This window comes from Lactuca virosa, chromosome 5 (assembly GCF_052849685.1).
Source record: "Lactuca virosa cultivar CGN04683 chromosome 5, Lactuca_virosa_CGN04683_v6, whole genome shotgun sequence".
In the NCBI taxonomy this organism is placed as follows: domain Eukaryota; kingdom Viridiplantae; phylum Streptophyta; class Magnoliopsida; order Asterales; family Asteraceae; genus Lactuca; species Lactuca virosa.
In genome coordinates this window covers 9,765,039-9,792,138 of record NC_136430.1, presented here as the reverse complement: position 1 = coordinate 9,792,138, position 27,100 = coordinate 9,765,039, and the positions used below count along the sequence as shown (strand labels likewise).

Genomic DNA, 27,100 nt, shown 5'->3' with positions numbered 1-27,100 from the left:
TAGTAGAATTACTTACCTTGTAGTAGTAGTTGATTGCTTGGAGTTTGAGAGCCTAGCACCAATAATGTGGATGCCTCAAATGGAAGTCACAAATCACCACAAACTTGGAAACTTGAGAGAATAGTCACAAACTTCTTGAAATCGGCCCTCTTAGTTTACACACATCAACTCGTGCAATTTCAAGAACCAAAGTCTCCTTTATATAGTGTGGTGGCTTAGGGTTACATCCATGTAAACCCTAATACCCATGTCTTTTCATTTCCATGAGATCTATGGGTTAAAGCTCCATGGAGTATCCATGGACTTTCCATGCAAGCCTAGCCCATTCCAAATAAGCATTAGCCCACACTATATAAATACAAGAGCCCATATTTAATTAGTCATACTTTTGATCTCTAAATTAATTCTAGATTAATTATAGATCAATACTAATTAAATAATATGATTTTATATTAATATATTAGGACTTATAATATATTAATAAATCATAACTTATACTATTCTCAAACGATTATCCATAAATTGTTCGGGTGAAGTGCAACCCAAATGGACCATGCCGGGTCGGGTCAAGTACATACCAAATATAGTTATGGACTTAGACACTATATCCAACAGTCTCCCACTTGGATAAGTCTAATAACTATAGTTGCAAGTATGACTTCAGGAACCGATCAGCAATCGTAGCTCTTTAAACTCTGTTGAACTATGAAGCGCCATTTTAGATAAGTGATCATATAATCCTCTGTTCCAGATATCAGCCGGACAAATACATGGAACATGGTCTTGCTTATTGTCCAGCATTTGTTTCCTGATTTCCGATTTGTTTGACATAGAACTTAACTGAACACATCAATTTAGTTCTGACCGGGCCCGGTACATAGGTCAAAACAAAATCATCGAGGGGCCCAGATATCGCTTCTAATCCTAGAAGGAACAGATAAACTTCGACTCATATGTTTGCTCTACTACTTGTTGAATTACACACAAAAGCACGGTTTATAACATCGAGTTACCAATGCGTTTTCGTGCAATCAATGCATAACCAACTCATAGGCAACAAATCATATCTCTAGGTTTGAAGACTTATATGATATTACCGTCTCACGATCACTCGAGATAAATTCCATGAAGTGATACAAGTGAGCGTGGGTTGAATCCAATACTCAGAACTTATGAGCACTCATGAGTGCTGTAGCCCTGCTTTGTCTAACATCTTAGACCTCTACAAGCCAACCCATGATAGTCTTGCTTCATATCTACTTCCAACATATGACCGACTGTGGAGAGTTTGAATAATATGATATAAACCATAACATAATTATTCTGGAAGTCAAAACATGCAAAAAGAAATAATAGTAAACGATTGACAAGAGATAACAACACTTTACTCATAAATAACAGCTTTTATTTATCATCAAATGTCAATTACATTTTACAAATTTCAAGATTATCTAACTACTAAAACTAATATCATCCTTCAGCCCTATGCTCCGAGCATGCTGGAGATGCTTAGCCCGAGTCAGTCCCTTCGTGAGGGGATCTGTTGGGTTCTCATCCGATGATACCCTCTTTGCCACGAGGATTCCTTCTTCTATTTGATGTCTAATGAAGTGATATTTTCTGTCAATGTGTCTGGATCTCCCATGATCTCTTGGTTCCTTGGCTAAGGCAACCGCACTATTGCTGTCACAGAAAATCTCCATTGGCTCCTTTATAGCTGGTACAACTCCAAGGTCTCCGATGAAGTTCTTTAGCCATATAGCCTCCTTTGCTGCCTCGCTTGCTGCTATATACTCTGATTCACAAGTGGAATCAGCCACTGTCTCCTGCTTGGAACTTTTCCAAGTAATTGCCCCTCCGTTTAGAGTAAAGACCCAGCCCCACTGAGAGCGGAAATTATCCCTGTCAGTCTGAAAGCTAGCATCACTGTACCCTACAACTCTCAAGTCCTCACTGCCACCGAGGGTAAGGACCCAGTCCTTAGTCCTCCGTAGGTACTTGAGGATATTCTTTACCGCAATCCAGTGTGCTTTGCCAGGGTTCCCCTGATACCTGCTAACCATGCTCAAAGCAAAGGTTACATCAGGTCGAGTACACGTCATAGCATACATGATCGATCCTACAGCTGAAGCATAAGGTATTCGACTCATTTCTGCTATCTCAGCCTCAGTACTAGGGCTTTGTGTCTTACTCAATTTGGCGTTACTCTGGATGGGTAACTCTCCTTTCTTGGAGTTATGCATGTTGAACCTTTTCAACACTTTGTCCACATAGGTGCTTTGACTAAGTCCAGTTAGTCTTTTACTCCTGTTTCTCAAAATCCTTATCCCTAGGATATAGGCAGCTTCTCCAAGGTCCTTCATAGCGAAACACTTCCCAAGCCAGGACTTTACTTCCTGCAGGGTTGGGATGTCATTTCCTATGAGTTGTATCTCATCCACATACAGTACCAAAAAGCTGACTATACTCCCACTAGCCTTGATATAGATACAAGATTCATCTTCACTCCTTGAAAAGCCAAATTCTTTGATTTTCTCATCAAAGCAAAGATTCCATCTGCGAGGTGCCTGTTTTAATCCATAAATGGATTTCTCGAGCTTACACACTCTACTGGGATACTCTGTACTGACAAAACCCTCTGGCTGAACCATGTAAACATCTTCAGCCAACTTTCCATTAAGGAAAGCGGTTTTGACATCCATTTGCCATATTTCATAATCATGAAATGCAACAATGGCTAACAGAACCCTAATAGACTTAATCTTGGCCACTGGTGAAAAGGTCTCATCATAATCAACTCCCGGAATTTGAGAATAACCCTTTGCAACCAGTCGTGCCTTATAAGTGTGTACATTACCATCCATGTCGGTCTTCTTCTTGAAGATCCATTTGCACCCAACTATCTTACGATCAGGTACATTGTCAACCAAGTTCCAAACTTGATTGTCATACATGGACTGTATCTCGCTATCCATAGCCTCTTTCCATTTAGCAGCCTCAGGGCCTGCCATGGCTTCCGTGTAGCTGTTAGGCTCATCCAGATTTACTAGTGTGTTATCACTGATAAGTGTCTCACCTTCTGCAGTAATATGAAAACCATAATAATGCTCAGGTGCATTCCTAACTCTGGTGGAACGCCTCAGAGGTATAGATTCTTCAGTCGGCTCAACAGGAGTTTTCTCCTCAGGTTGAGGGCTAGGGTTTGAGGTTCCTTCACCACTTGAATCTTGAATTTCCTCAAGGTCAATTTGCCTCCCACTGTCTCCTTGGCTCATGAATTCTCTCTCTCGAAAGAATCCTCTTCTTGCTACAAAGACCACATTATCACTGGGTCTTTAGAAGATGTAACCAAAGGATTTCTGTGGGTAGCCGATGAAAATACACCTTTCGCTTCGGGGTTCGAGCTTATCGTGAGTCTCGCGTCTCACGAAAGCCTCGCAACCCCAAATCTTGATGTGGTCTAGATTGGGAACTTTTCCAGTCCACACCTCGTGAGGTGTTTTGGCAACCTTCTTTGTAGGGACTAGATTAAGGATATGGGCGGCAGTCTCTAAGGCATACCCCCAAAATGAGATTGGTAGCGAACCACGACTCATCATGGAACGAACCATGTCCAACAAGGTCCGATTGCGCCTCTCAGCTACACCATTCAACTGTGGTGTCCTAGGAGGTGTCAATTGTGAGACAATCCCACATTCCTTAAGATAGTCAAGGAACTCAGTACTAAGATACTCACCACCACGATCGGATCGAAGCATCTTAATGTTCCTGCCCAACTGATTCTCCACTTCTTGCTTAAACTCTTTGAATTTATCAAAGGTTTCTGACTTATGCTTGATTAGGTAGACATATCCATATCTACTAAAATCATCAGTAAAAGTCACATAGAACCGATTATCATCTCTTGTGGCGGTTCTGAAGGGTCCACACACATCCGTGTGTATGAGGTCCAACAAACCTTCACCCCTGCACAAGTGCCATTAAAAGGTGACTTTGTCATTTTACCAAGCAAACAAGATTCACAACTATCATCTGACTTTAGGTCAAATGACTCCAAGACTCCATCCTTTTGGAGTTGGCCTATGCGTTTCTTGCTTACATGTCCAAGACGACAATGCCATAAGGATGCTTTATCTAAGCTAGTGGAAGAGTTAATACACAATACATTATTTCCTAGATTATCTACAATAGATACAGTTTCATACACGCCATCAAAAGGTAATGCTTTAAAATAAAGAACATTATTAAAGAAAGCATCAATACTACCATTATTATTATCAAAATAAAAGGTAAAACCTTGTTTATACAATGCATGAAAGGAAATAACATTTCTTGCCATTTCTGGCAAATAATAACATTTATTCAAATCTAATGTAAACCCACTATTTAGCACTAAGGAATAAACTCCTATCTTGGTGACAGGTGAAGCTTTCCTGTTTCCCATGATCAAGTTTATCTTTCCCTGCTCCACATTCTCACTTCTTTTTAGTCCCTGCAAATCACAACATATGTGAATACCACAACCTGTATCAAGGACCCAAGACTTAGAATGAGGTGAGTTATTAGACAATATAGTGTATATACCTGCATGGTTGGGTTTTACTTTCCCATCCTTCAAATCTTGCTGGTACTTTGGGCAGTTTCGCTTCCAGTGCGACTTTTCATGGCAATAGAAGCATTCAGCCTCATTAGGGTTAGCAGAAGGAGTGACAAAACCTTTCTTGGTTTTGCTTGAAGAGGAGCCTTCAAGGGTCTTACCCTTGGTACCCTTAGAAGGGTTCTTTCTCTTCTTCCCTTTGCCATGCCCGATTGCCAAGACATTGGCCGCAGTTGGAGTAGGAGTAGGAGTAGTAACAACCGACTTACCCTTTAGACCACTTTCGGCGGTCTTCAAGAGTCCTTGAAGTTTGCTGAGGGTGACTTCTTCCTTGTTCATGTGATATGTCATGCGGAATTGATCATAACACGATGGCAAGGAGTGCAAAATGATGTCTATTGCTAACTCCTCAGGGAAGTTCACATTCAGCTTCAGTAAACGGTCCACATACCTTTGCATTTTCTGCATGTGGCCTGTGATGGGTTCACCATCCTTTATTCGGGTTGTTATCATGGAGGAGATTATTTCATATCGCTCTTGACGAGCACTTTGATGGTAGCAGTCCATCAAGTCCTGGTGCATCTCAAAAGGATAATAGTCCTCATAGGACTTTTGGAGCTCGGCTGTCATGGTGGCCATCATGATGCATGCCACTTTTGTAGCATCTCTTTCATGTACCTCATATTCAGCAAGCTCTTCAGGAGTAGCAGTTGGCTCGGGTACCTTCAGCTCCTTGTCGAGAACATATTCTTTGTTCTCATACCGAATGACCATCCTGATGTTTCTGATCCAATCTGTAAAGTTGGACCCATCAAAGATGACTCTCCCACAAAGATTCATGAGAGAGAAGGAGCTAGTAGGGTTTGAGCCAGAAGCATTGTTATTGGAAGACATCTGAAAAGAAGAGGGAATAGATTAGATTAGATATAGAGATAGTCCTTAACAAAACACCCAAATGTAATATTAAGGCTAGGACCCAACACAATATTTTATAACTTAGAAGAGGGATGCCGTAATCTAAGCTATAAGATATTTGAAGGTAGGTAAATGACGATTCACCAATTTCCACCATGAAAAACGAAATATTTAATTAGGTTTTAATTGGTTTAGAAACTCCTAGATTCTTTGATATTCATTGAACTTTCTTCAATGGCATGTTTCAATCTCGAGTGTGCCCTTCAAGTTTTGTGACTGGGATGCCGAGGATCACAAAACAAGGTGTGAAGTAACCATGCAAATTACTTGGTACCCTTAATGTATTACGCCTCAACCGATGTGCCGGTTAACCACACACGCTCCATCGATACTATGATAAACATTAAGTCACCCTTTACCTACCTTGTTAAGTTCAATTTAGTGTGCCGGTTAACCACACACGCTCCACTAACGACTTAAACAAAGTGTAAAGTGTAATTTCATGGATTAGCACCTTATTCACATTTTCCTAAAATAACTAAGATTGGGAATTCAATAAAGTTTAGTTACTTTAGTATTATCATTATACTTTTAATGAGAATTTATAAGTCCTTGTCCTACCCGTTCGGCTAACGACCCTCCACCGATCAAGGGAGCGGTGGGTGAGAGTGGACACCCATTAAGTTGCCATTTTATAGGCAACAACCTTATACCCCCCTTATAGACCGGCTTCGTGAATGAGGCGTACTAGCGGTAAGACGACTTGATCTTATACATATATAAATATTATTAAACTTATAATATTATAAAGTATAAGGGTTGAATTTTAACTTTTAAAATTCTAGGGGTTGGAACTAAAGTTTTTAATATGACTTTACATGTTCCAAAACTTGAGGGCAAGTTTTGTAAACTTTCAAAACTTTTCATTTCTCATAACTTATGAGTTAATGGTTATTAAAAATTAAGACTCTTCATTTTTTGTAACCTATGTGTTCTTTTAATGGTTATTTATAAATGTGACTTTTGGTTATCCATAACTTAAGAACTAGTTATGGACTCCATTAAAACACATAAAGATCAAGAATTAATCTAATCAATTATTAGCACATAATTTCTATGATCTTCTAAACTCATATGTTTATGAATGTTCATATCAAAAATTTCAAGAATCGTAAGTACATATACAAAACTTGAAATTTTGATACGAGCTTTTGAACAAAACTTCGATTTTTAATTTTTTTTTTTTTGCATCAAGTATCAAATAAACAAACCAGGCTCTGATACCACTGATGGGTTTTGTGCATTCTAACACTCCTATCGTGTACATGCAACCCTAGAAACCTTGGATCTATGTTTGACTAAGATACATGCAAATAATTATTTTTCCAAGGTTCTTATCCTAACTAGCATGGCATGGGGTACTTGAATCAAATAAAACTAGTAGAATTACTTACCTTGTAGTAGTAGTTGATTGCTTGGAGTTTGAGAGCCTAGCACCAATAATGTGGATGCCTCAAATGGAAGTCACAAATCACCACAAACTTGGAAACTTGAGAGAATAGTCACAAACTTCTTGAAATCGGCCCTCTTAGTTTACACACATCAACTCGTGCAATTTCAAGAACCAAAGTCTCCTTTATATAGTGTGGTGGCTTAGGGTTACATCCATGTAAACCCTAATACCCATGTCTTTTCATTTCCATGAGATCCATGGGTTAAAGCTCCATGGAGTATCCATGGACTTTCCATGCAAGCCTAGCCCATTCCAAATAAGCATTAGCCCACACTATATAAATACAAGAGCCCATATTTAATTAGTCATACTTTTGATCTCTAAATTAATTCTAGATTAATTATAGATCAATACTAATTAAATAATATGATTTTATATTAATATATTAGGACTTATAATATATTAATAAATCATAACTTATACTATTCTCAAACGATTATCCATAAATTGTTCGGGTGAAGTGCAACCCAAATGGACCATGCCGGGTCGGGTCAAGTACATACCAAATATAGTTATGGACTTAGACACTATATCCAACATTACCTTCCAGTAGCGGTGGGTCTAACGCCACAATGCCGGCCCACCAGTAGGAGTTGTATGTTAGATGATTGTCTTTGTGATATTCATCTAGGTTTGCCACTACCTGATATGCTTATGTGCTAGCATGATATGTTATATGTGATAGAGGTAGCAGGGGGAGAACAAGTTCGGTCGTTAGGACCGAAGGGTAGGTCGGGTACCCCAGATATGCCTGACAGTATGTTTATGTTATGATATTATGTGGTAGTAGTAGGAGGTGAAATAGTCCTCGTATGTCGGTCGTAAGGACCGACGGGTAAGTCAAGCACCCCAGAATGGCTTGACCTGGGTAGTCAGGCACCCCAGAATTGTCTGGCAGTATATGTGTGTTATATGGTAGTAGTAGGGGGTGAATAGTCCCCGGTAGTCGGGAGAAATAGACCGACGGGTAAGTCAAGCACCCCAGAATGGCTTGACCAGGGTAAGTCAAGCAACCCAGAATGGCTTGACCTGGGTAGTCAGGCACCCCAAAATTGCCTGACAGTATGTTATTGTATGGTGTGTGGTATGATGGGGGAACTCACTAAGCTTCGTGCTTACAGTCTTCAGTTTTGTTTCAGGTACCTCTTCTGCGAAGGGGAAGGAGTCGGCGCGGTAGTGTCACATCACACACACGCATGATTTCTGCATTATGAGTTTTTCTTGGGATTGTACTCTGATTTTTATTAGTATCGATGATATGGTTTGAAACACGTTGTTACAGTTTTATAAATTGAATCGACATTGGTAATATTTTTGGTAAACTAGTTTATGTGTTACTTAATTAAAAATGAAATTTTTGGCCTTGAAAATTGGGATGTTACACTTCATATCCATAACTTATGAATTAATGTGGTTTTTATGAAAAACTCTTCATGTTCCATAACTTGAGGACAAATTATGGAAGACTTTAAAACCATTTAAAAATGAGACTTTTCATTTTCTATAACCTATGAGTTTAATGACTCTTTTAAAGGAAAAACTCTTCATTTTCCATAACTTAAGGACAAGTTATGAATTTCATTAAAACAATTAGATCATATTTTTAACTAACAAAAAATTATCAAATAATTTATTCATGATCTAACTAACTCATAGGAACAAGATAATTCATATAATCAATATTCAAGAAATTAGCCTAATCATATAAACTAATACAAATCTTGAAATTATGACAATTATCTTTAAGTTGGACATGCATGATCATTACCTTATGAAAAAACAGATTTCATGGTTCAAAAAAACAGTCTGGGATAATGATCCTAATCCAATTTATGGCCAAAACTCGAAATTTTGCAAACAGGGGCACAAACTCGTCGAGTACATAAACTGGACTCGCCGAGTTGATGGTTTACTGAGTGGACTCGTCGAGTATGTTCATGGACTCGGCGAGTTCAGCTGTTAGACTGCAGAAAATCGATTTTTCCAGCTTTAAAAATTAAGCAAGCATCAAATATAATAGAAAACAACCCTTGGCTCTGATACCACTGTTGGGTTTTAGTATACTACACCATCCTATGGTGCACATACAACCATAAATGCCTTGGATCTATGTTTTCTCTAATTATACATGCAATATTTTTTCCAAAGCATTAAGCCTACAACTAGCATACAATTGATATATAAACATCATAGAAATGAGTTAGAAGATTACCTCTTTGTTGTAGCTTGTAGACATTGGCCTTTTAAGAGCTTAGTGCCTCAAATGTTGCACCTCAAACAAGTCACAAACATCATGAACAATTGGAGAATATTTAGAGAGAAGTTATGAAGCACAAACTCGGCTCATTGAACTCTTAGTACACTAGGGTGCCGATTTTGGGTGCTAAGGGGATCCTTTTATAGTGTGGCATAACTAGGGTTACAACCATGCAAACCCTAATGCTCCATGACCTTTCATATTACTTAGGCTCCATGGGTTAAACCTACATGGACTATCCATGGACCACCATATTGGTTTAGCCCATCCTAAATAACAATTGGCCCACACTATAAGAATCATTGATTTACCAAATCCATCCCCATATATTTAAATAACAATTGACCACTAAATTAATTCCAAATTAATTCTTGATCAATACTAATTTAATAATATGATTCCTCAATTAATATATTATACTTATAATATATTAATAAATCACATATAACTTCCTACTCAAATATCCATCCTATCAAACTGTCCTGATGAAGGCAGCCCGAAATGGACCATGCTACTCTCGGGTCAAGTACATACCAATTATAGTTATGGGCTTAGACACTTAACCCAACAGATATCACTATGGATTTCATTACGAAGCTTCCCAGGACCGCACATGGAGTATATTCGATATGGGTTATCGTGGATCGGTTGACCAAGAGTGCTCATTTTATCCCGATCTAGGAGAGCATATCGACCGAGAAGCTAACCGAGATATACGTGCATGAGATAGTGGCACGGCATGGAGTGCCTGTCTCGGTGGTGTCAGAGCGAGATGTTCGTTTCACTTCCAGATTTTGGAAGCGGTTTCACGACGAGATGGGTACTCGTCTCCACTTCAGCACTGCTTTCCACCCTCAGACAGACTAACAGAGCGATAGGACGATACATACTCTCGAGAACATGCTACGCGCATGTGTTTTGGATTTCGATGGCAGTTGGGATACGTATCTTCCGTTAGCGGAATTTTCATATAACAACAGTTACCACACCAGCATAGACCGACCTCCCTTCGAGATGCTTTACGGGAGGAAGTGTAGGACCCCAATCTATTGGGGCGAGGTCGGTCAAAGAGTCATGGGGAGTACTGAGGTAGTACTCAAGACTACACAGGTCCGAAGCAGGCCCCATACTGCTCAGAGTCGGCAGGAGAGCTACGCCGACAAGCGGCGTTCAGACTTGGAGTTTTAGGTGGGCGATATGGTCCTCCTGAAGGTGTCACATTGGAAATGTGTCATCCGGTTCTGGAAGCGGGGCAAGCTGGGCCCCAGGTACATCGGTCCTTTCAGGGTTATAGCCCGGGTGGGCAAGGTGGCGTACCAGTTGGATCTTCCAGCAGAGCTCAGCCAGATCCACAACACTTTTCATGTTTCTCAGTTACGAAAGTGCCTAGTGGATGATTCAACGATTGTTCCCTTGGAGGATATTCAGGTTGACGACAGCCTGAACTACATTGAGAGGCCGGTGGCGATTCTGGATCGCAAGACGAAAACCTTGAGGAACAAAGTTGTTCCGCTAGTAAAGGTGCAGTGGCAACACCGCAAGGGTTCTGAGTGGACTTGGGAGCCCGAGGAGGAGATGAGGGAGCACTACCCGGAGTTGTTTCCAGACGCAACATACTTTGAGGACGAAGTCTAAGTCAAGTGGGGGGGATTTGTAACGCCTGGTTTCTGGTACGCTTTTATTTATAAATTATTCATTTTAATAGAGCTACTCGACGATTTGGAAGCCCCAGACTCGTCGAGTAGAAACGAGTTTTGGACGCGAGTTTTAAGCTATCTACTCGGCGAGTTGAGAGCCCTCGACTCGGCGAGTAGGTCTGCCAGAATGAAACCCTAATTTTAGGGTTTTGCACCCTATTTAAGCATCTTAATCCCCACCTTTTGGCCTCATTCTCAGCCTCCAAGTCCCAAACCCTAATCCACAAAACCTTAGAGCATTGTGCGAGTGTGTGAGCCATTTTTGAGTGTTGTTGTGTGATTTGAAGCTTGTAGAGGAAGAAGAAGCTTGAGGACTCCAAGAGAAGATTGTAGATCCAGAAGCAACATCTCATTCCATTCATTTTCTGGTAATCAAGTCTCTAACTTGATCATTTGTTCATTAGATCTCCTTATTTCCACTTTTTGAGGGTTTTGGTTCAAGAAGCTTAACCCTTGGGATTTGGACATCCCAAGCTAGGATCCTTTTAGATCTGGGATCATTAAGGGTTGTTAAGGCATAAAGGTGTAAACTTTATGCCATTGAAGCCCCCATGCAAGATCTAAGGTGTTTTTATGGCCTTTTGTACCCCAAAAGGCCATGCATGGAAGGAAAGTCTAAGGCTTTACGTGTCCTTTTGGTATCTAGGACCTAGATCTGGGTTTTCATGTTTTGGTTTGGAGTGATAAGGCTTTTGGACAAAGATCTATGTCCTAAAAGAACTAGGGTTTTAGCTAAACCCATTAAGAAGGGTTATCAACGGGTAAAGTTGGAAACTTTACCCTTAAAAGGGCATTTCCAGTATGTAGATGAAGTATGGACTTTGGATTTGGATAATAGAGGCTTAATCTATTAAGATGGCCAAACAGACAGAGGAACTCGTCGAGTCCATAAAGGAACTCGACGAGTTGGTTTGTGTGGTCCCGTTTTAGCTTAAGGTAGAACTCGACGAGTCGGAGAAGGGAATCGACGAGTTGAATCGATAAATATCGACTATGAGTGGTTAGGGAACTCGGCGAGTCAGGGGGTGACTCGACGAGTTAGATCGCGATTTCAGGATTCTAGGACTCGACGAGTTGTTGGAGCAACTCGGCGAGTTGGGTCAACCAGAAGGTTGACTTTGACCATAATGTTGAGTTGTTGACTTTGACCAGGGGTAAAATGGTCATTTTACCCATAGAAAGATCCTCAGTTTTTTACTAAGTGATTATTGTGGTAATGATAGCCGGGGAGTCGTTGGAGCAACCATCGGAGATTCCTCACTCGAGATTTCAACAGCCAGCTTGAGAGGTGAGTTTTCCTCCAGTAGGAAAGGGTCTAAGGCACCAAGGTCGGCCCGTTTAGATAGTAGTAGTTCCAGATTACGGTCCGATGCCGGGCGGGGCCCGATGTAAGTTTATATGTTTTTCCGGATTTCAATCCGATGCCGGGGCGATCCCGAAGAATGCTTGTATGCTTGATGTCTTTGTGATTCTTGCATGTATTTGTACTTGTATGTTTCCGGATTTCGATTCGATGCCGGGGCGGTTCCCGAGGAATGTTAGTATGCTTCCAGATTACGGTCCGATGCCGGGCGGGACCCGAGGAATGTTTACATGTTAATGTTATATGTTTAGGTTTATGTGTATTATTTGATTATGCTCACATGTATTCCGAGATGTGCTCGATGCCGGGCGGGGCCCGATGCCGAATAGGGTTCGATGCCGGGCGGGGCCCGATGCCGGGAAAGTCGATGTCGGGCAATGACTTGATGTAGCAGGGGCGGGGCCCAAGATATGTTTATGTGATATGTGTATGGTATGTGGTAGTTGGGGAGACTCACTACGCTTCGTGCTTACAGTTTTCAGTTTTGATTTCAGGTACTCCCGCTAGTAAGGGGAAGAGCTCGGGATGACTGCATGACACACACCACAGTTTTTAACTTGGGAGGATTTACTCTGATGTTTGACATATGATTTTGATACATTGACAGATTAATAATTATGTTATTTTTGAGAAACATGGTTTATGATTTTTATATGATGAATGATATTTATGGTTTTTACTAATGAAATTAAACGAAATTTGTGGACTATATTTTTGGGATGTTTCAGAATAAGGATTTCACAACGAAGAAACCTTCTTATGGTTTTCTCAAGACTTTCAAGTACCCTTACGAGAGCCTTAAAGAGTGAGAGATAATATGTAGGTAAATTACCAAAAATTGCGTTGGCCAAAGTCAATCTCCCGACAAATGATAATGTTTAACTTTCCAAATGGAAACCTTTGAATTGAAACACTCGATTATAGGTTTCTAGTTTTTATATTTAGTTCATGTTGACATCCACCGAAACACCTAGGTATTTGAATGATAGAGAGCGTGCCTCACATCCTAATAAATTAGCCCAATGGTTAACTTCACAATGGGGAGCACAAATGTTGTAGACCTTAGATTTGTGAAAATCCACTTTTAAGTCGATGATACATGAAAACATTTTAGAATACAGACATTTTTTTTTATGTTGAAACGAGACCATTCACCAACAAACAAGGTATCGTCGGCATAGAATAAGTGGGAGATTGTCGGCCCATTGTGGGGAATCTTTAAGCCGCTAAAAATACCTTTATCTTTTGCGGTTTTTAAAGCAACGCTCAAGCATTCCATGACAATAATAAAGAGAGAAGAGGATAGAGGGTACATAACATACAATATTTGAATATAATGATAGTTTTTGAAAAGTAGGAGTGAGTTTACTTATAAATCATATATGAAACATAGTTAAAAGGATTAAAGTCATCAAGCTTGTCTTTATAATCCAGAAATGATTTGAATGTGCCAGAAAACCGAATTGTTGACTGTATTTGTATTTTGTTCGATAACTGAGATGGTCCTATTATTTCTTTAAGGAATTTGGCAAAAATGGACCTACCCAAACCTACTCCCAAACCCACCAAAAACATTGTAGCGCCACAGGGGCGAAAATAGCCAAAAGGAAACTAGTGTTTGACAACGTGCACTGATCATCAACATTTTATATGTTCGAGTGCTCAACAGCGACATTAATGTACATTATGCATTAAAACATATACATTGGGTTGTATTTATCAATTTCGGGTCGGTAAGAGTTACCCCTTATTTTAAGCCAGACGGCAAGGAAAGTGCGAAGAAGACAAACTCGCCGTTGAGTGGTATCGTCAATCGTCATTCAGATAGACAATTGGATCGATTCATCAGCTTCAATTCGTATCTCGTTTTTCGAATCACATATCAAAAGAGGTAATTATTTTCTACATGCGGTTTGCCATCCGTTTATCTTAATTTACCGGTTACTCGTCGATCTTTTACGATCCATTCCCAAAATATTCATCGATTTTAACAATTTCTACGGTTCTTTCCTGATTGCTCTTCAATAATGTTGTTGATGCCTTAATTTACCCAAATTTGTTATTGTGTAGCATTTATACGTTACGTAGATTGTTGGATACACAACGTTCCTACGAATGCTGTAGATCAATATTCATATGAATTGATGTTGTAGAACAAATTCGAAGCCTATAGCATTTATATGACAGGAACGGATGTGTTTCAGCGACTTTGGCTTTGCTTTGCATTTTATCATAATATGTTTACTACCTGCTCATTGTTTGTATAGATATTTCAGGCAGGGTGTGATTTGTAGGAATTGCTACCAGGTAAAGATAATTGATGTGCCACAATATTCTTGCAGATAAAATAAATGGCTTCATCTACAGATCCATGGGTGAGGGAATATAATGAAGCTTCTAAACTTGCGGATGATATCACCAGCATGATATCTGCAAGTAGTTCATTAGGCTCAGGGCCAGAAGCACAGCGTCATTCATCTGCTACACGGAGGAAAATTACAATATTAGGAACCAGACTCGATAGCTTACAGTCTCTTCTAACAAAGCTTCCTGCAAAACAGCCCTTGTAAGTCAGTTTTTGATCACCAAAATCCAATTTGCGTTTGGCATAATGCCGTGGACTACTACACTCTTGTTTCACAAAAGATTCTTATTGTTGTTTCTGTTGTCTGAAATGTTGTTGAAGCTGTTATGCAATTATCTCTAAACATTGGAAAAACTTTACTTGTTATTTTCAGAACAGAGAAAGAGATGAACAAGCGTAGAGACATGCTAACAAGTTTGAGAACAAAGGTTGCTCAGATGGCCTCTTCATTGAACATGTCAAACTTTGGTACTAGGGACAGTTTACTTGGGCCGGATACTAAGCCACCTGATGCAATGAGCAGGACAACTGGTTTAGACAACTCTGGCGTTGTTGGGCTTCAAAGACAAATCATGAGAGGTGAGTGACTTATTGGTTTATGATACTTTTTATACAACACCTGAAACATTTAATGTCTCATGATATTTTGTGTTGCAGAGCAAGATGAAGGCCTAGGGAAACTGGAGGAGACAGTGATAAGTACCAAACATATTGCATTGGCAGTCAACGAGGAGCTTAATTTGCATACTAGGCTCATTGTATGTCATTCCATCTCTTTTACATGTGTACAAAATATGTACTATATGCTACTTTACTTATTGAGTGTAATAACCTAACCAACCTATAGAATGCAACAACAATGATATGAAAAATGTGATGTTTTGCTGTTTTTGATATGCAGGATGACCTTGACGAACATGTGGATGTCACGGATTCCCGACTTAAGGTGATACCCTTTTACTGATAAACTTACATATATATGCTAGTACAACCTGCACATCATAATAACAATATAATGTCTTAGGGGCTGTTTCTTTTTCACTTAATAAGCTTAATGGATTTTAAGCAGCCAATCTGGGCAACTATACATGGTTGTTTCCTTTTGACTTGATCTGGACAGAATGGCTTAATGAGTTAAACCAAAAAACACGGCTTAATACCTTAAGACACTAGCCCCTTACCTATTTCCCCCCCTTTTTTCCTTCCAACTCTTTTCACGTTAGAATTGGTGAATACTAATGCTGTGAAAAAGTTTTTTTTTTTTTGGAATGTAAAGGTAAAATGGTCTTTTAGCCTCATTAAGACGGTTTATTAGGTCTAGAAAAGAAACCGACCTTATGTATACAAATACAACACTATCCATTCAGCTACTTTTCCCCTACATGACTTATTGGGGAAAAAAAGAAACAACCCGTTGTTTACACCATAGAATGTTGGTTTTTTAATAGAGGTGGCAATTTTAACCCATTTGTGTAAAATGGGTCATTTATTAACAATTTGTTTGCTTTTTTTAATTAACAAAAACAGAGAGTGCAGAGGCACCTGGCGATTCTGAATAAACGCACAAAGGGTGGTTGCTCATGCTTAGGCATGTTGTTGTCTGTTATTGGGATCGTTGTTCTAGTTGTGGCTATATGGATGGTTTTAAAATATCTGTGATAACAATCACGTGTAACAAATTTATAAATATCAAATATATATATATATATATATATATATATATATATATATATATATATATATATATATATTTAGATTTCATGTTTATTCAAAGGTTCTTGACCTTGTGATCAGTTGTATTTCTACTTTTGACCTTTCTTTGTATAATAACGTTTGGTTCGGTTAAACAAATTCAAGCACGTTCTTGCTCTGTTTAGACGGGTATTATCATGTCATGGATTTTCTTTTCCAATATTATTTTACATTTATAAGCAACATGTTAAACCAAAAATTCAACCTGGGAAACATGACAGTTCTACTTGTACTTGAATATAACTGATTTACACATGTCAATTATCTTAAAAAACCTGATTTCCTGTTTCTTTTTTTTTTTAGTTGGAGGCCAAAAGTTTATTCTGTTATGTCTTACAGTGAATGATAATTAAAATCATTTTAATAAATAGTCAAATAATTTGGTAATCTACACAATCTGTTTGTTCATATGCTATGGTTTATACAGAAATGGGTATTTTCCAATTTTCATGGATTACTAAACCTTTTCGTTTGTCAACAATAAAATACCATGTTTAGATATATTATATATACATGTTTTCCTTCAAAAGTGAATCATGATGAACTGGATATTAACTTTGTTTGTTATTTAGTTTAAGCATGTTGAAAGCGTGTTTTGGACAAATGACTTAACCATAAGTTAAACGTTTATTAACTTTATTGGTTACTATATGGTAATTTAGTATAAAATCATATACTTAGTGGAATTTTCACCCTCCAAAATAAATTTTCTAACACATTTTCTGGTTCCACTATTGTATACTACTAATTTGCTTTGAATTCTTAAACCACATCAGTAAGATGATCCCATAAAAAAAAACAAAAAATGTACACACCTACTGATAGATAGTATAAAATCAAATTAATTTATTCCACGAGTTCAAAATTGAACAAGAAACCTAAGGTAAGTAACACATCAAATTTAATCCTCAAGAACCAAAAAAAAAAATGCATAAATGTTTGCAACTCATACCAATCTTAACATAATAATAATTGCAACCAAAATAAATTTAGAGAAACACTCTTCACCAATTTCACCCCTTTCATCCTCAAATTCACAAATACTAAAAAGACCAAAGAGGCTGTTGCTGCAAATTGCCTTGAAGGATGGTTCACTCTCCTTCACTCAAAATTGGGACAATGAGTGGATTCATCTGTGCAAGATAAACAATTGCCCACCTGCCAAAACCCATAAAACTTAAGTAGAAAGATTCACAAAATAGTAAAGAGATGAATAAGAATCAAGAGCCAAACTTACATCATCCAACAGCATATAGTAGCAGTAATCACCAATGTAAGGTGGAACCTGCAACATAATAACTACATGTTAATGTTTTTATCAATTCATTAATAATGTAGCCAGACTTGTAACGAATGGTAAATGTCAATGTTATCATAAGAAAAACTTGGAAATCATTGTATTTATGCAGAAAACCAACACCATCATACCCAGATAAAAAAGCATAATGCTTGGTGGTCATTTAATCATGAAACTGATCATATGATTGCAAACTAAGCTACAAATTTTATAACAAGAGACTCGGTATACATGATGCATCAGTATTGCAAAGAATCACATACTGCAGTAAAAAATCTGACCATGGATCATAAATATATACAAACATTTTTCTTTTCAACCCAATTTCTAATCAGATAACAACCAATTCAGACAGATTCATATCATGTACTCATCATCTTATGCAAGTTTAAACAATACATGGAACTTTTAACATAGTAGTTGGTTCTTATTTAGTTCTCAACAAACAGCTTCTTAAAATGGAAATGTTATCAACCTAGTTACATAATACTCTGGCACCAGTGACTGATTAGTTCCTAAAAGCAAGGGTTTCTGCTGATCCCTAATAACTCAATCAACCTTTTCAAACTGAAAAACACGTCTATGATTTCAATGAGCAAACATCAATCACAGATTAATCAGATTTCAATCAATGCAGCAATCATGATTAGAAGTAATCATAAGAAAATAGATAGATATGTGTGCGATTGTGTACACTATGATATATCAAGATACAAGAACAATAAATCATTGACCAAATCTGGAACCAAGTGAAGTAAAATCGAAGCATACAAATTCGCCGAAGGGCCTTTATTACAGCAAACTCGTGTGCAGAAGCACGCAATGATTCCAACCGCAATGAAAATTAGGGTTGTAAGGATAAACCCCATCGCTAGATCGATATCGCCAATCAAATTCGACACGCGTGAGTTAAATCTAATAGATCACAAAATAATAATCGAATTAGAACAACAAAATAACCGAATTTTGTAGAGATCACTCAAACAAACAAAATAATCAATGAAAGAGAACATAACAAACCCGATCTCCGGTGGCCGGTGATGCTTCCTTGTGGTTTTTCGGAGCTCCCCTTGGAAACAGATTTTTAACTTATCAACTACCTTGCAAATATCCGACCCAATAAAACCCTTTTGACGGGTTGTGAGGCTATGAGCTGTCTGTGACATCCAGCCCGATAACTTCTTTTGGGCCTTCATCTTCGTTCGACGTCTAATTAAGAATTAAGTCTTTTTAGAGGTAGGTGCAGAAAAATGGTTTTAGTCCGGTGTATTTTTTTTATTATTTTTTTTTTCCAGTTCGGTTTAGTTCTAAAAAAGTTCCTAGGTTTTGTTTTCGTTTTTTATCGGTTCAAATTTGAGGTTTTTTGTTTTGTTTTGGATTCCAGTTGTGTAAATTCTTTGGCAGATAAATTACAAGCTAGCCAATTCCTTTATAAACTGACAGCTCATCTAAATACGTTCGAAATCTAAAAAGTTTTTGATTGAGTGTCATTAAACCATGAGGTGACGATACTTTTTAAACTAGTTGAGATCAGAGAATAATAAGTTCATGGCCTTGGGACAAAAGTTATTGACGCACGACTAGCATTATATATAGTTGCTTAATATAGTCTCTAAAATTTATTATGATTTTATGACATAAACTGTGAGAATAGTCCCTGTGGTTAGCTATTGTCATTTTGGTCTAAAAAAGTTTGAAATAGCAACAGAGGTCCAAACTTTTTATTTTGTTGCGAGTTTGGTCCAATTTGTTTTGAACTTTTTTATAATATAGATTTTGCCTTTACTTTTTTATTTTTTCAGTTATTTATTTATTTAAATAATTTTCTGATTAGAAGAAAAATAGAAAATAAATCTCTCTCTCTCTCTCTCTCTCTCTCTCTCTCTCCCTTCCTCCCTCCAACCTCTCTCCAAGATCATTCTTTTGCTATTGGTGTTTGTAAGCCGTTAGAGGAGTGACACTTGTGACTCTAAGCTTCAAAGACAAGAAGATTCCAGCAAACTACAAGAGGTAATGATCTAGATCTGATTTGTTTCTTATAATTTCGAATTACTCTCATTAGATCTAGGGTTTGAAAGTCTTGGATGAATGCATGTACAATTAGAGAAACCTAGATCTAAGCATTAGGGTTTGCATGAGCACAGGATGTTCTTTTGGCTCAAACCCATCAGTGGTATCAGAGCCAGGTTGGTTTCTATTGTATTGATGCTTTGTGTCTTCATTCAATCTTTAAAAATCGAATTTTTTGCCCCATGACTGACAGAATCGGCGAGTCCCATAGTGGGCTCGACGAGTAGGATGAGCTCGACGAGTAGGATGAACTCGACGAGTCCATAAGGGGACTCGGCGAGTCGGAGCGTCTGTCAGAGGGATTTTCGGGATTTCTTGCTGTTTTGCTTAAGGATAATTAGCTAAATCGTTTTTGACTAATAAAATCCGAATTTTATTACTGTTTTATGATTATCCTTACCAAATCAAAAGATAATTACCAATTGTTTAAATAATAAATTCCTTATTTGATAATATTTGATTATTTGAATTAATTGTTGAATTATCTTGCAAGTAAAATTGACTAGGTCAAATTTAGATAATCATTAAATTAATTGTTTAATTTAAATTATTTGCTATTTGATCCTTTGTGTTTTGAAAAGTTCAAAACTTATCCTCAAGTTTTGAAATTTAAATTTTGTGATTAAAAGTTTAATTTGAACTATTTAAATTTCAAACCTTAGAATTTTACAAGTTTTTAAAATTCAACCTTATACTTTATAATATTATAAGATTAATATATATATATATATATATATATATATATATATATATATATATGTATAACTTAAATGCTAGTCTTACCGTTAGTAGACCTCATTCACGAAGCCAATCTATAAGGGGGGGTATAAGGTTATGACCTATAAAATGACCGTTTAATGGGTGTCCACTCTCACCCACCGCTTCCTTGATTGGTGGAGGGTCGTTAGCCGAACGGGTAGGATAGGGCAACCACCTTCTCATTAATAATTATAATGAATTATAAAAGTAACTAAATGTTTTTACAAAATTCCCAATCTTAGTTACTTTAGGCAAAAAGTGAATTTGATGCAATTCCATGAAATTACACTTTGTATCCTTGCTAAGACGTTAATGGAGCGTGTGTGATTAACCGGCACATTAATTGGGTTCTAAGCAAAGAAGGCAAAGGGTGACTCATTGTTTGTCATAGTTCGATGGAGGTGTGTGGTTAATCGGCACATCGAATAGGTGACTGTAACAATGAGGGCACCATGTATATTTGCATGGTTATTCACACCCGCTTTGTGATCCTCGGCATCCCAGTCACAAACTAGAGGGACATATCGAGATTTAAACATGCAATTGAAAGGTTCAATGAATCTCAAAAGATCTAGGAGTTTTTCAATACATTTAAAAATTAATCTCTTCTTCGTTTTTCATGGTGGAGAATCAGTGAATCGTCATTCACTTACCTTCAAATTATTTGCTTGTTAGATTACGACATCCCTTTTCTAATTTATGAATAATGTTGTTGGTTCCTAGCCCTAATTTCTCATTTGGGTGTTTAATTGGGGAATTCGTTTCTAATCAAACTTTGTTCTTTTTCCTTTTCAGATGTCGAACGTCAACAACAACGCTTCTGGTTCAAACTCCTCTGGCTCGTTCTCACTCATGAACTTGTGTGGGAGAGTGATCTTTGACGGGTCAAATTTCAATGATTGGATCCGCAACATTCGCATGGTCACTCGCTACGAGGACAAAGAGTATGTCCTCGATGAGAAGCTGAAGGAGATTGACATCAACACTGCCTCTGCTGAAGAGATCGCAGCCTTTGAGGCCCATGAGCGTGATGCCACGAAAGTCCATTGCAGCATGCTGGCGACTATGACTGCAGAACTCCAGAAGTCCTATGAGGACATATACCCCTACGAGATGCACCAAGATCTGTTGGACCGGTACCACCAGAGCGCTAGGCAAGAAAGTTATGAGATCATCACTTCGATGATCACTACCAAAATGGGTAATGGAGAGTCCCTTACCGCTCATCTGCAAAAGATGCAGAGATATGTCGATCGCCTGCTAAAGTTGAATGTGAACTTTGATGAAGAGTTGACAATTGACATCATCCTTCATTCCTTGCCTCCCTGGTATATCCAGTTCCGCATGACCTACCACATGAACAAGGAGGAGGTCTCTTTGAGCAAGCTTCAGGGCTTGTTGAGGACTGCTGAGAGCAACCTCAAGGATAAATCTGTTGCATCAACTCCAACTCCCGCTGCTGCTCCTGTCTTGGCAATAGGACAAGGGAAGGGTAAGAAGAGGAAGGCTCCCTCAAAAAGCCACCACAAGGGAAAGTCCCAAGATGGTACCTCTTCTAGTGGAACCAAAGTTGGTTCTGCTAAACCCAACTCTAACCCTAAGGAGGAAGAGTGCCACCACTGCCACAAGATAGGGCATTGGAAGAGAAGCTGCCCAGAATATCTGCAGGCCATCAAGGATGGGAAGATCAAGCCATCTTTGGCAGGTATTTACACAATTAAAACTAATGATTCACCGCATGCTAATTCTTGGGTTCTTGACACATGATGTGGTTTTCACATATGTTCTGATTTGCAGGGATTAAGAAGAAAGAGGGATGTGGAGCATGGAAGAACAAATCTAATCATGGGAAACAGAAGATCGTCGCCTGTCACCAAGATTGGAGTTTATTCCTTAGTGCTTAGTAATGGATTAGGTTTAGATTTAAACAATTGTTGCTATTCGCCAGATATGGCAAGAAACATCATTTCATTTCATGGTTTATATAGACAAGGATTTAGATATTCATTTGATAATGAAAAGGGTTCTATTTATGCTTACCTTAATAATGTTTTATATTTTGAAGCATTGCCTTGTAATGGAATATATGAAACTGTGATCGTTGTAGATAACTTAGGAAATGATGTGTTGTGTGTCGATTCTTCCAATAGTATGGATAAAGCATGCTTGTGGCATTGTCGTCTTGGACATGTCAACAAGAAACTGTTGGATTAGTGTCTAAGTCCATAACTATTTTGGTATGTACTTGACCCGATTGTGAGCATGGTCCTTTTGGGTTGCCTTCACACAGGTGACTAGACAGGATGACAGTTGAGGAGAGAGGTTGATTAGGGCATACATATGATTTATTTATAATATTATATGATTAATATAATAATTTGGAATCATATTGTTAATTATTATTTAATCAGAAATTAATTAGGAATTAATTTCGGGATTAAAGGAATTAATTAAAAGTACAAGGGCTGTTTTGTAATTATTTGATAGTTGAGGCTTTGGGCTATTGGATCACCTTTATTAAGGCTTGAACGAAAATCCTAGAAGGATCTAGGAGTTTTCGTCCAAGGGCTTAAGGAAAGGAGTCCATGGACTTGCTTAGGCCCTAAGCTAAGGGATTAGGGTTTCCACCTTGAAACCCTAGCTAGCCTCAAGTATAAATAGCACCCTAAGGCACTAGAATTCGACCACTCCTTGGGAAAACCCTACTAGGGACGAATTTTGGAGCTTAGTCTTTTCCTCCTCTCTCTCATATTCATCCTCTCACCCAAAGTGTGTTTGTGAGCCATTAGAGGTACTACACTTGTGGTACTTGCTTTCAAGAGCTAAGGAAACTCAAGGAATTTGTTGTTATTACTATATAACAACAAAAAGGTATGTATTCTATTCTCCTATGTGAATTTCGAAATTACTAGGAGCATGCTAGGTTTCCTTATGTGTTCATAATGTTGTATAACTAATAGTGATAACATAGATCCAACTCTAGGGTTGCATGCACACATAGGATTGTTTGTATAAAACCTTTCAGTGGTATCAGAGCCTTAGGTTTTTGTTTTCAATTAGATTTGATACAAATGTATGAATATGACAATTAGGGTTTATGGCTAATAAACCCTGGAGGCTTGATTTTCGAAATTAGGGTTTCTAAACCCTAGATTTCGAAATTTTGGTAGGGTTTCCTAAACCCTTTCCTTTGGCCCCAAGATTTCGATTTTAGGGTTGTCTAACCCTAGAATTTCGAAATTTGCCTTGTCCCCTAGATAGGATTCCCAAATTTTAGGGATTTGGATAATGCCATATCTTGTAATTATCCTTGATTCCTTAAATAGATAATTAAAGATCTTATGGATTATCTCATTCCATAAATTTTCAAATCTTAGGGGATATGGGATTAGATTAAATTAATTGTCTAATTTAATAGATAATCCTACAAGATTTAATAATTTTAAATTAATTGTTTAATTTTGGATAATTATTAAATCAATATTTTTTAATATTTAAGAGTTTAAAATTAAAAGGTTTTAATTTTCTAAAAAGTTAAATATGACTAAAACCCTAGTATTTTGAAATGTTTAAAATACATCCTTATACTATTATAATATTATAAGATTAATGATTATATATATGTATAAGATTAAGTCAGTCTTACCGTTAGTAGGCCTCATTCACGAAGCTGGTCTATAAGGGGTGTTTAAGGAAATTGCCTATAAAATGGCGATTGAATGGGTATCCACTCTTACCCACCGCACTCTTGACTAGTGGAGGGTCGTTAGCCGAACGGGTAGGATAGGATGAAACCTTCCATTATAAGTATAATGAAGTACAAAGTAAATACATGCTTTTACAAATTCCCAAATTCTAGTTACTTTAGGCAAAATGTGAAATTGTATGCTAATCCATGGAATTACACTTCGTACCCTTGTCAAACGTTAGTGGAGCGTGTGTGGTTAACCGGCACACTAATTTGGGATTGACATTGGTGGCGAAGGGTGGCTCGATGTTTATCATAGATCAATGGAGCGTGTGTGGTTAACCGGAACATTGATTAGGTGATAGTATCATTGAGTGCATCACGTAGATTCGTATGGTTATTCACACCTTGTTTGTGATCCTCGGTATCCCAGTCGCAAATTTGAAGGGCATAATCGAGATTAAACATGCCATTGAAAAGTTCAATGAATCTCAAAAGGTCTAGGAGTTTCAATTCATTTAAAACTTAAACTTCATTTTTTGTTTTTCATGGTGGGAATTGGTAAATCGTCATTTACCTACCTTCAAATATTCTGCAACTAGATTACGACATCCCTCTTCTAGGTTGTAGAATGTTGTGTTGGATCCTAGCCTTGATGTTTCATTTGGGTGTTACATCAAGGATTCTTATCAACTAACTTGAATTTTCTCACGTTTTGTAGATGTCTAAATCTTACAATGGTCTTCCCAAGTCCCTTGGAACAAGCTTTCCAAATGAAGATGACGTTCCACGATACGATCAAGGAAATGAGAGTCATGCTTCACTTCCTCCACCTCCTCCAATTATTCTCCCTAACCCACAAGTTCAAAGGCTTGAAAAGTTCAAGCTCACTCAATCCCTATTGGCAAGTAAACACGAAGATGGGAAACCTGTGTGTGCACACGTCTTGGAGATAAAGTCACACATTGACAGGTTAAGGATGTTGGGTGTCGAGATTTCAGGTGAGTTGGCTGTTGATTGGGTTCTTCAGCCGCTTCCTGAATCATATAGTGAGTTCGTTAGAGAGTACTATATGATGAACCATGACGTGACCCTCATTGATTTGACCTATTTGCTTATAGCTGCTGAATCAGCAATGATTTGGCGTGCTGATCAAGCAAATTTGTCTGGTGAATCAAACTCCCAAACTTCAATGGACATTGAAAATGGTGACATTGGAAATCCAGAAAAGGCAAATTCTGAGATAGTTCCTTGTGCCATTCCAAAAGAGTCCATTTGCTTCTATTGCCAAGAGAAGGGGCATTGGAGACGAAGCTGCCTTATTTACGTGAGAGATCTGAGAGATGGGAGAGTCAAGACGTATGGCTCTACTTCAGGTAAAATCTATTAACTAACTCTATAAGTTCCTATTCTTTGATTCTTAATACATGATGTGACAAGATTACATTTTGATGTTTTTGCAGGATCGAAGAAAAGAGAGGAAGCTTAAGGAAGAAGCGTGCTGAATCTGATCATGAAGAAATGGATTTGGATCGTATGGACTCGAGGATCAGATTTTTGAGCTGCTACTCTAGAGTTAGGATAGATTGATAAGAAATATGTAATAGCATAGTTTTTCAGTTGAATTGCATTATAAGGACAAATTTTTCCGCAATAAAATAAATTTTGATTTTGTCTTATTTATTTATCCTTGCAATGGTGTGTATGAAAAATTGATGTTTGATTGTTTCTATTGTTAGCAATAATGGATTTGATTCTTAATTATGTTATTTGTGGAAATGTCGAGAATTTGCCAAATAAGGGAAGATTCTCATCGCCCAAGTTTCAGTTGGACAGAAACTTGGAGTCATGCAACTTGGTTGCGTGATGAATGAGAAACTTCATATTTGGAAATTAGACTAATTCTTTGACAAAGTGTCAAGAGAAGGACTAGGAGATCGAGTACACTAGGTTGTGCATTGATCAAGTCCACCACAAGAGTGATAAAAATATTCGTCATGATTTACTAAAGTTTAGTAAATATGGTTATACTTATAAGATTAAGTATAATTCTGAGTTGATTGAAAGAGTTTCAATCAATAGCAGAACGAATAAGAAGAATCAAGTAGGCAGAAAGATAAAAGTTTCTCTATTCTAAGAAGAAGGGAGAGTACCTTTTATTGTGTTTTATGATAAGTCTTAATGATTAAGAACCATATCCCAATTGATCCTCCAAGTGAGTCTTAGTGTATTTGTATGTCTAAGAAGAGGAATCGAGAATTGTAGAAATGGTTAAAATCAAGAAGTCAATCATACTTCGTTCCAATATCAAGTCTTAGAGTTATATTCCAAGATTGTGAATTGAGTGACAAGTCTTAAGTAGGTTTATAACACTCATCAAATGTGGAGTTTGGAAAAGGCTTTCTTATTCTTGCACATTTGAAATTGGTAAGTTGTGCTGTCTTGGATAAGACAAAGACCAACTAGGACCAATTATGTGAAGTGTTTTGTCTTGATAAGAACTACACTAACTCTTGAATATTTGTTTTGTCTAGGAAAGCTTCCTGACAAGAGAATCATATATGTCAAGAGGTCAGTGGGAGTCTCAATTGTCTTGAAAGGTTTCAAGAACAAATCAAGAATAAACCGATAGTTAATCACTAGCACACGACTTGAGGTTGGCGACCTATCGTGTTGACATAATTTTGTTTCTGCGCCATTCCAGATGAAGTCGACTATGCAATATGAGTTCTATGAATTGATTGCATAAAGGCAAGGCACCCTAATCAATGGAAAGTACATTGATAGGAAAGGGTGAACTACTAAACGACATGGAAGCAATGGTGGG

General features: G+C 37.8%; 2 protein-coding genes across 2 annotated transcripts; one reads left to right on the top strand and one right to left on the bottom strand.

The window, feature by feature from the left end:
• The first annotated feature begins 14,075 nt into the window (after positions 1–14,075).
• Positions 14,076–16,577, top strand: LOC145117508 (syntaxin-52-like). The gene is made up of 6 exons (XM_079053795.1): positions 14,076–14,233; positions 14,685–14,908; positions 15,081–15,286; positions 15,365–15,465; positions 15,609–15,653; positions 16,235–16,577. The coding sequence occupies exons 2-6, from the start codon at positions 14,694–14,696 to the stop codon at positions 16,364–16,366; spliced, it is 699 nt and encodes a 232-aa protein (XP_078909921.1). The 5' UTR covers positions 14,076–14,233; positions 14,685–14,693; the 3' UTR covers positions 16,367–16,577.
• Positions 16,578–17,285: 708 nt separating this feature from the next.
• On the bottom strand, positions 17,286–18,958 carry LOC145111047 (uncharacterized). The gene is made up of 4 exons (XM_079047345.1): positions 18,777–18,958; positions 18,528–18,671; positions 17,697–17,744; positions 17,286–17,617 (listed from the first exon to the last, which is right to left on the bottom strand). The coding sequence occupies exons 1-4, from the start codon at positions 18,950–18,952 to the stop codon at positions 17,551–17,553; spliced, it is 435 nt and encodes a 144-aa protein (XP_078903471.1). The 5' UTR covers positions 18,953–18,958; the 3' UTR covers positions 17,286–17,550.
• Between the last annotated feature and the right edge of the window lie 8,142 nt (positions 18,959–27,100).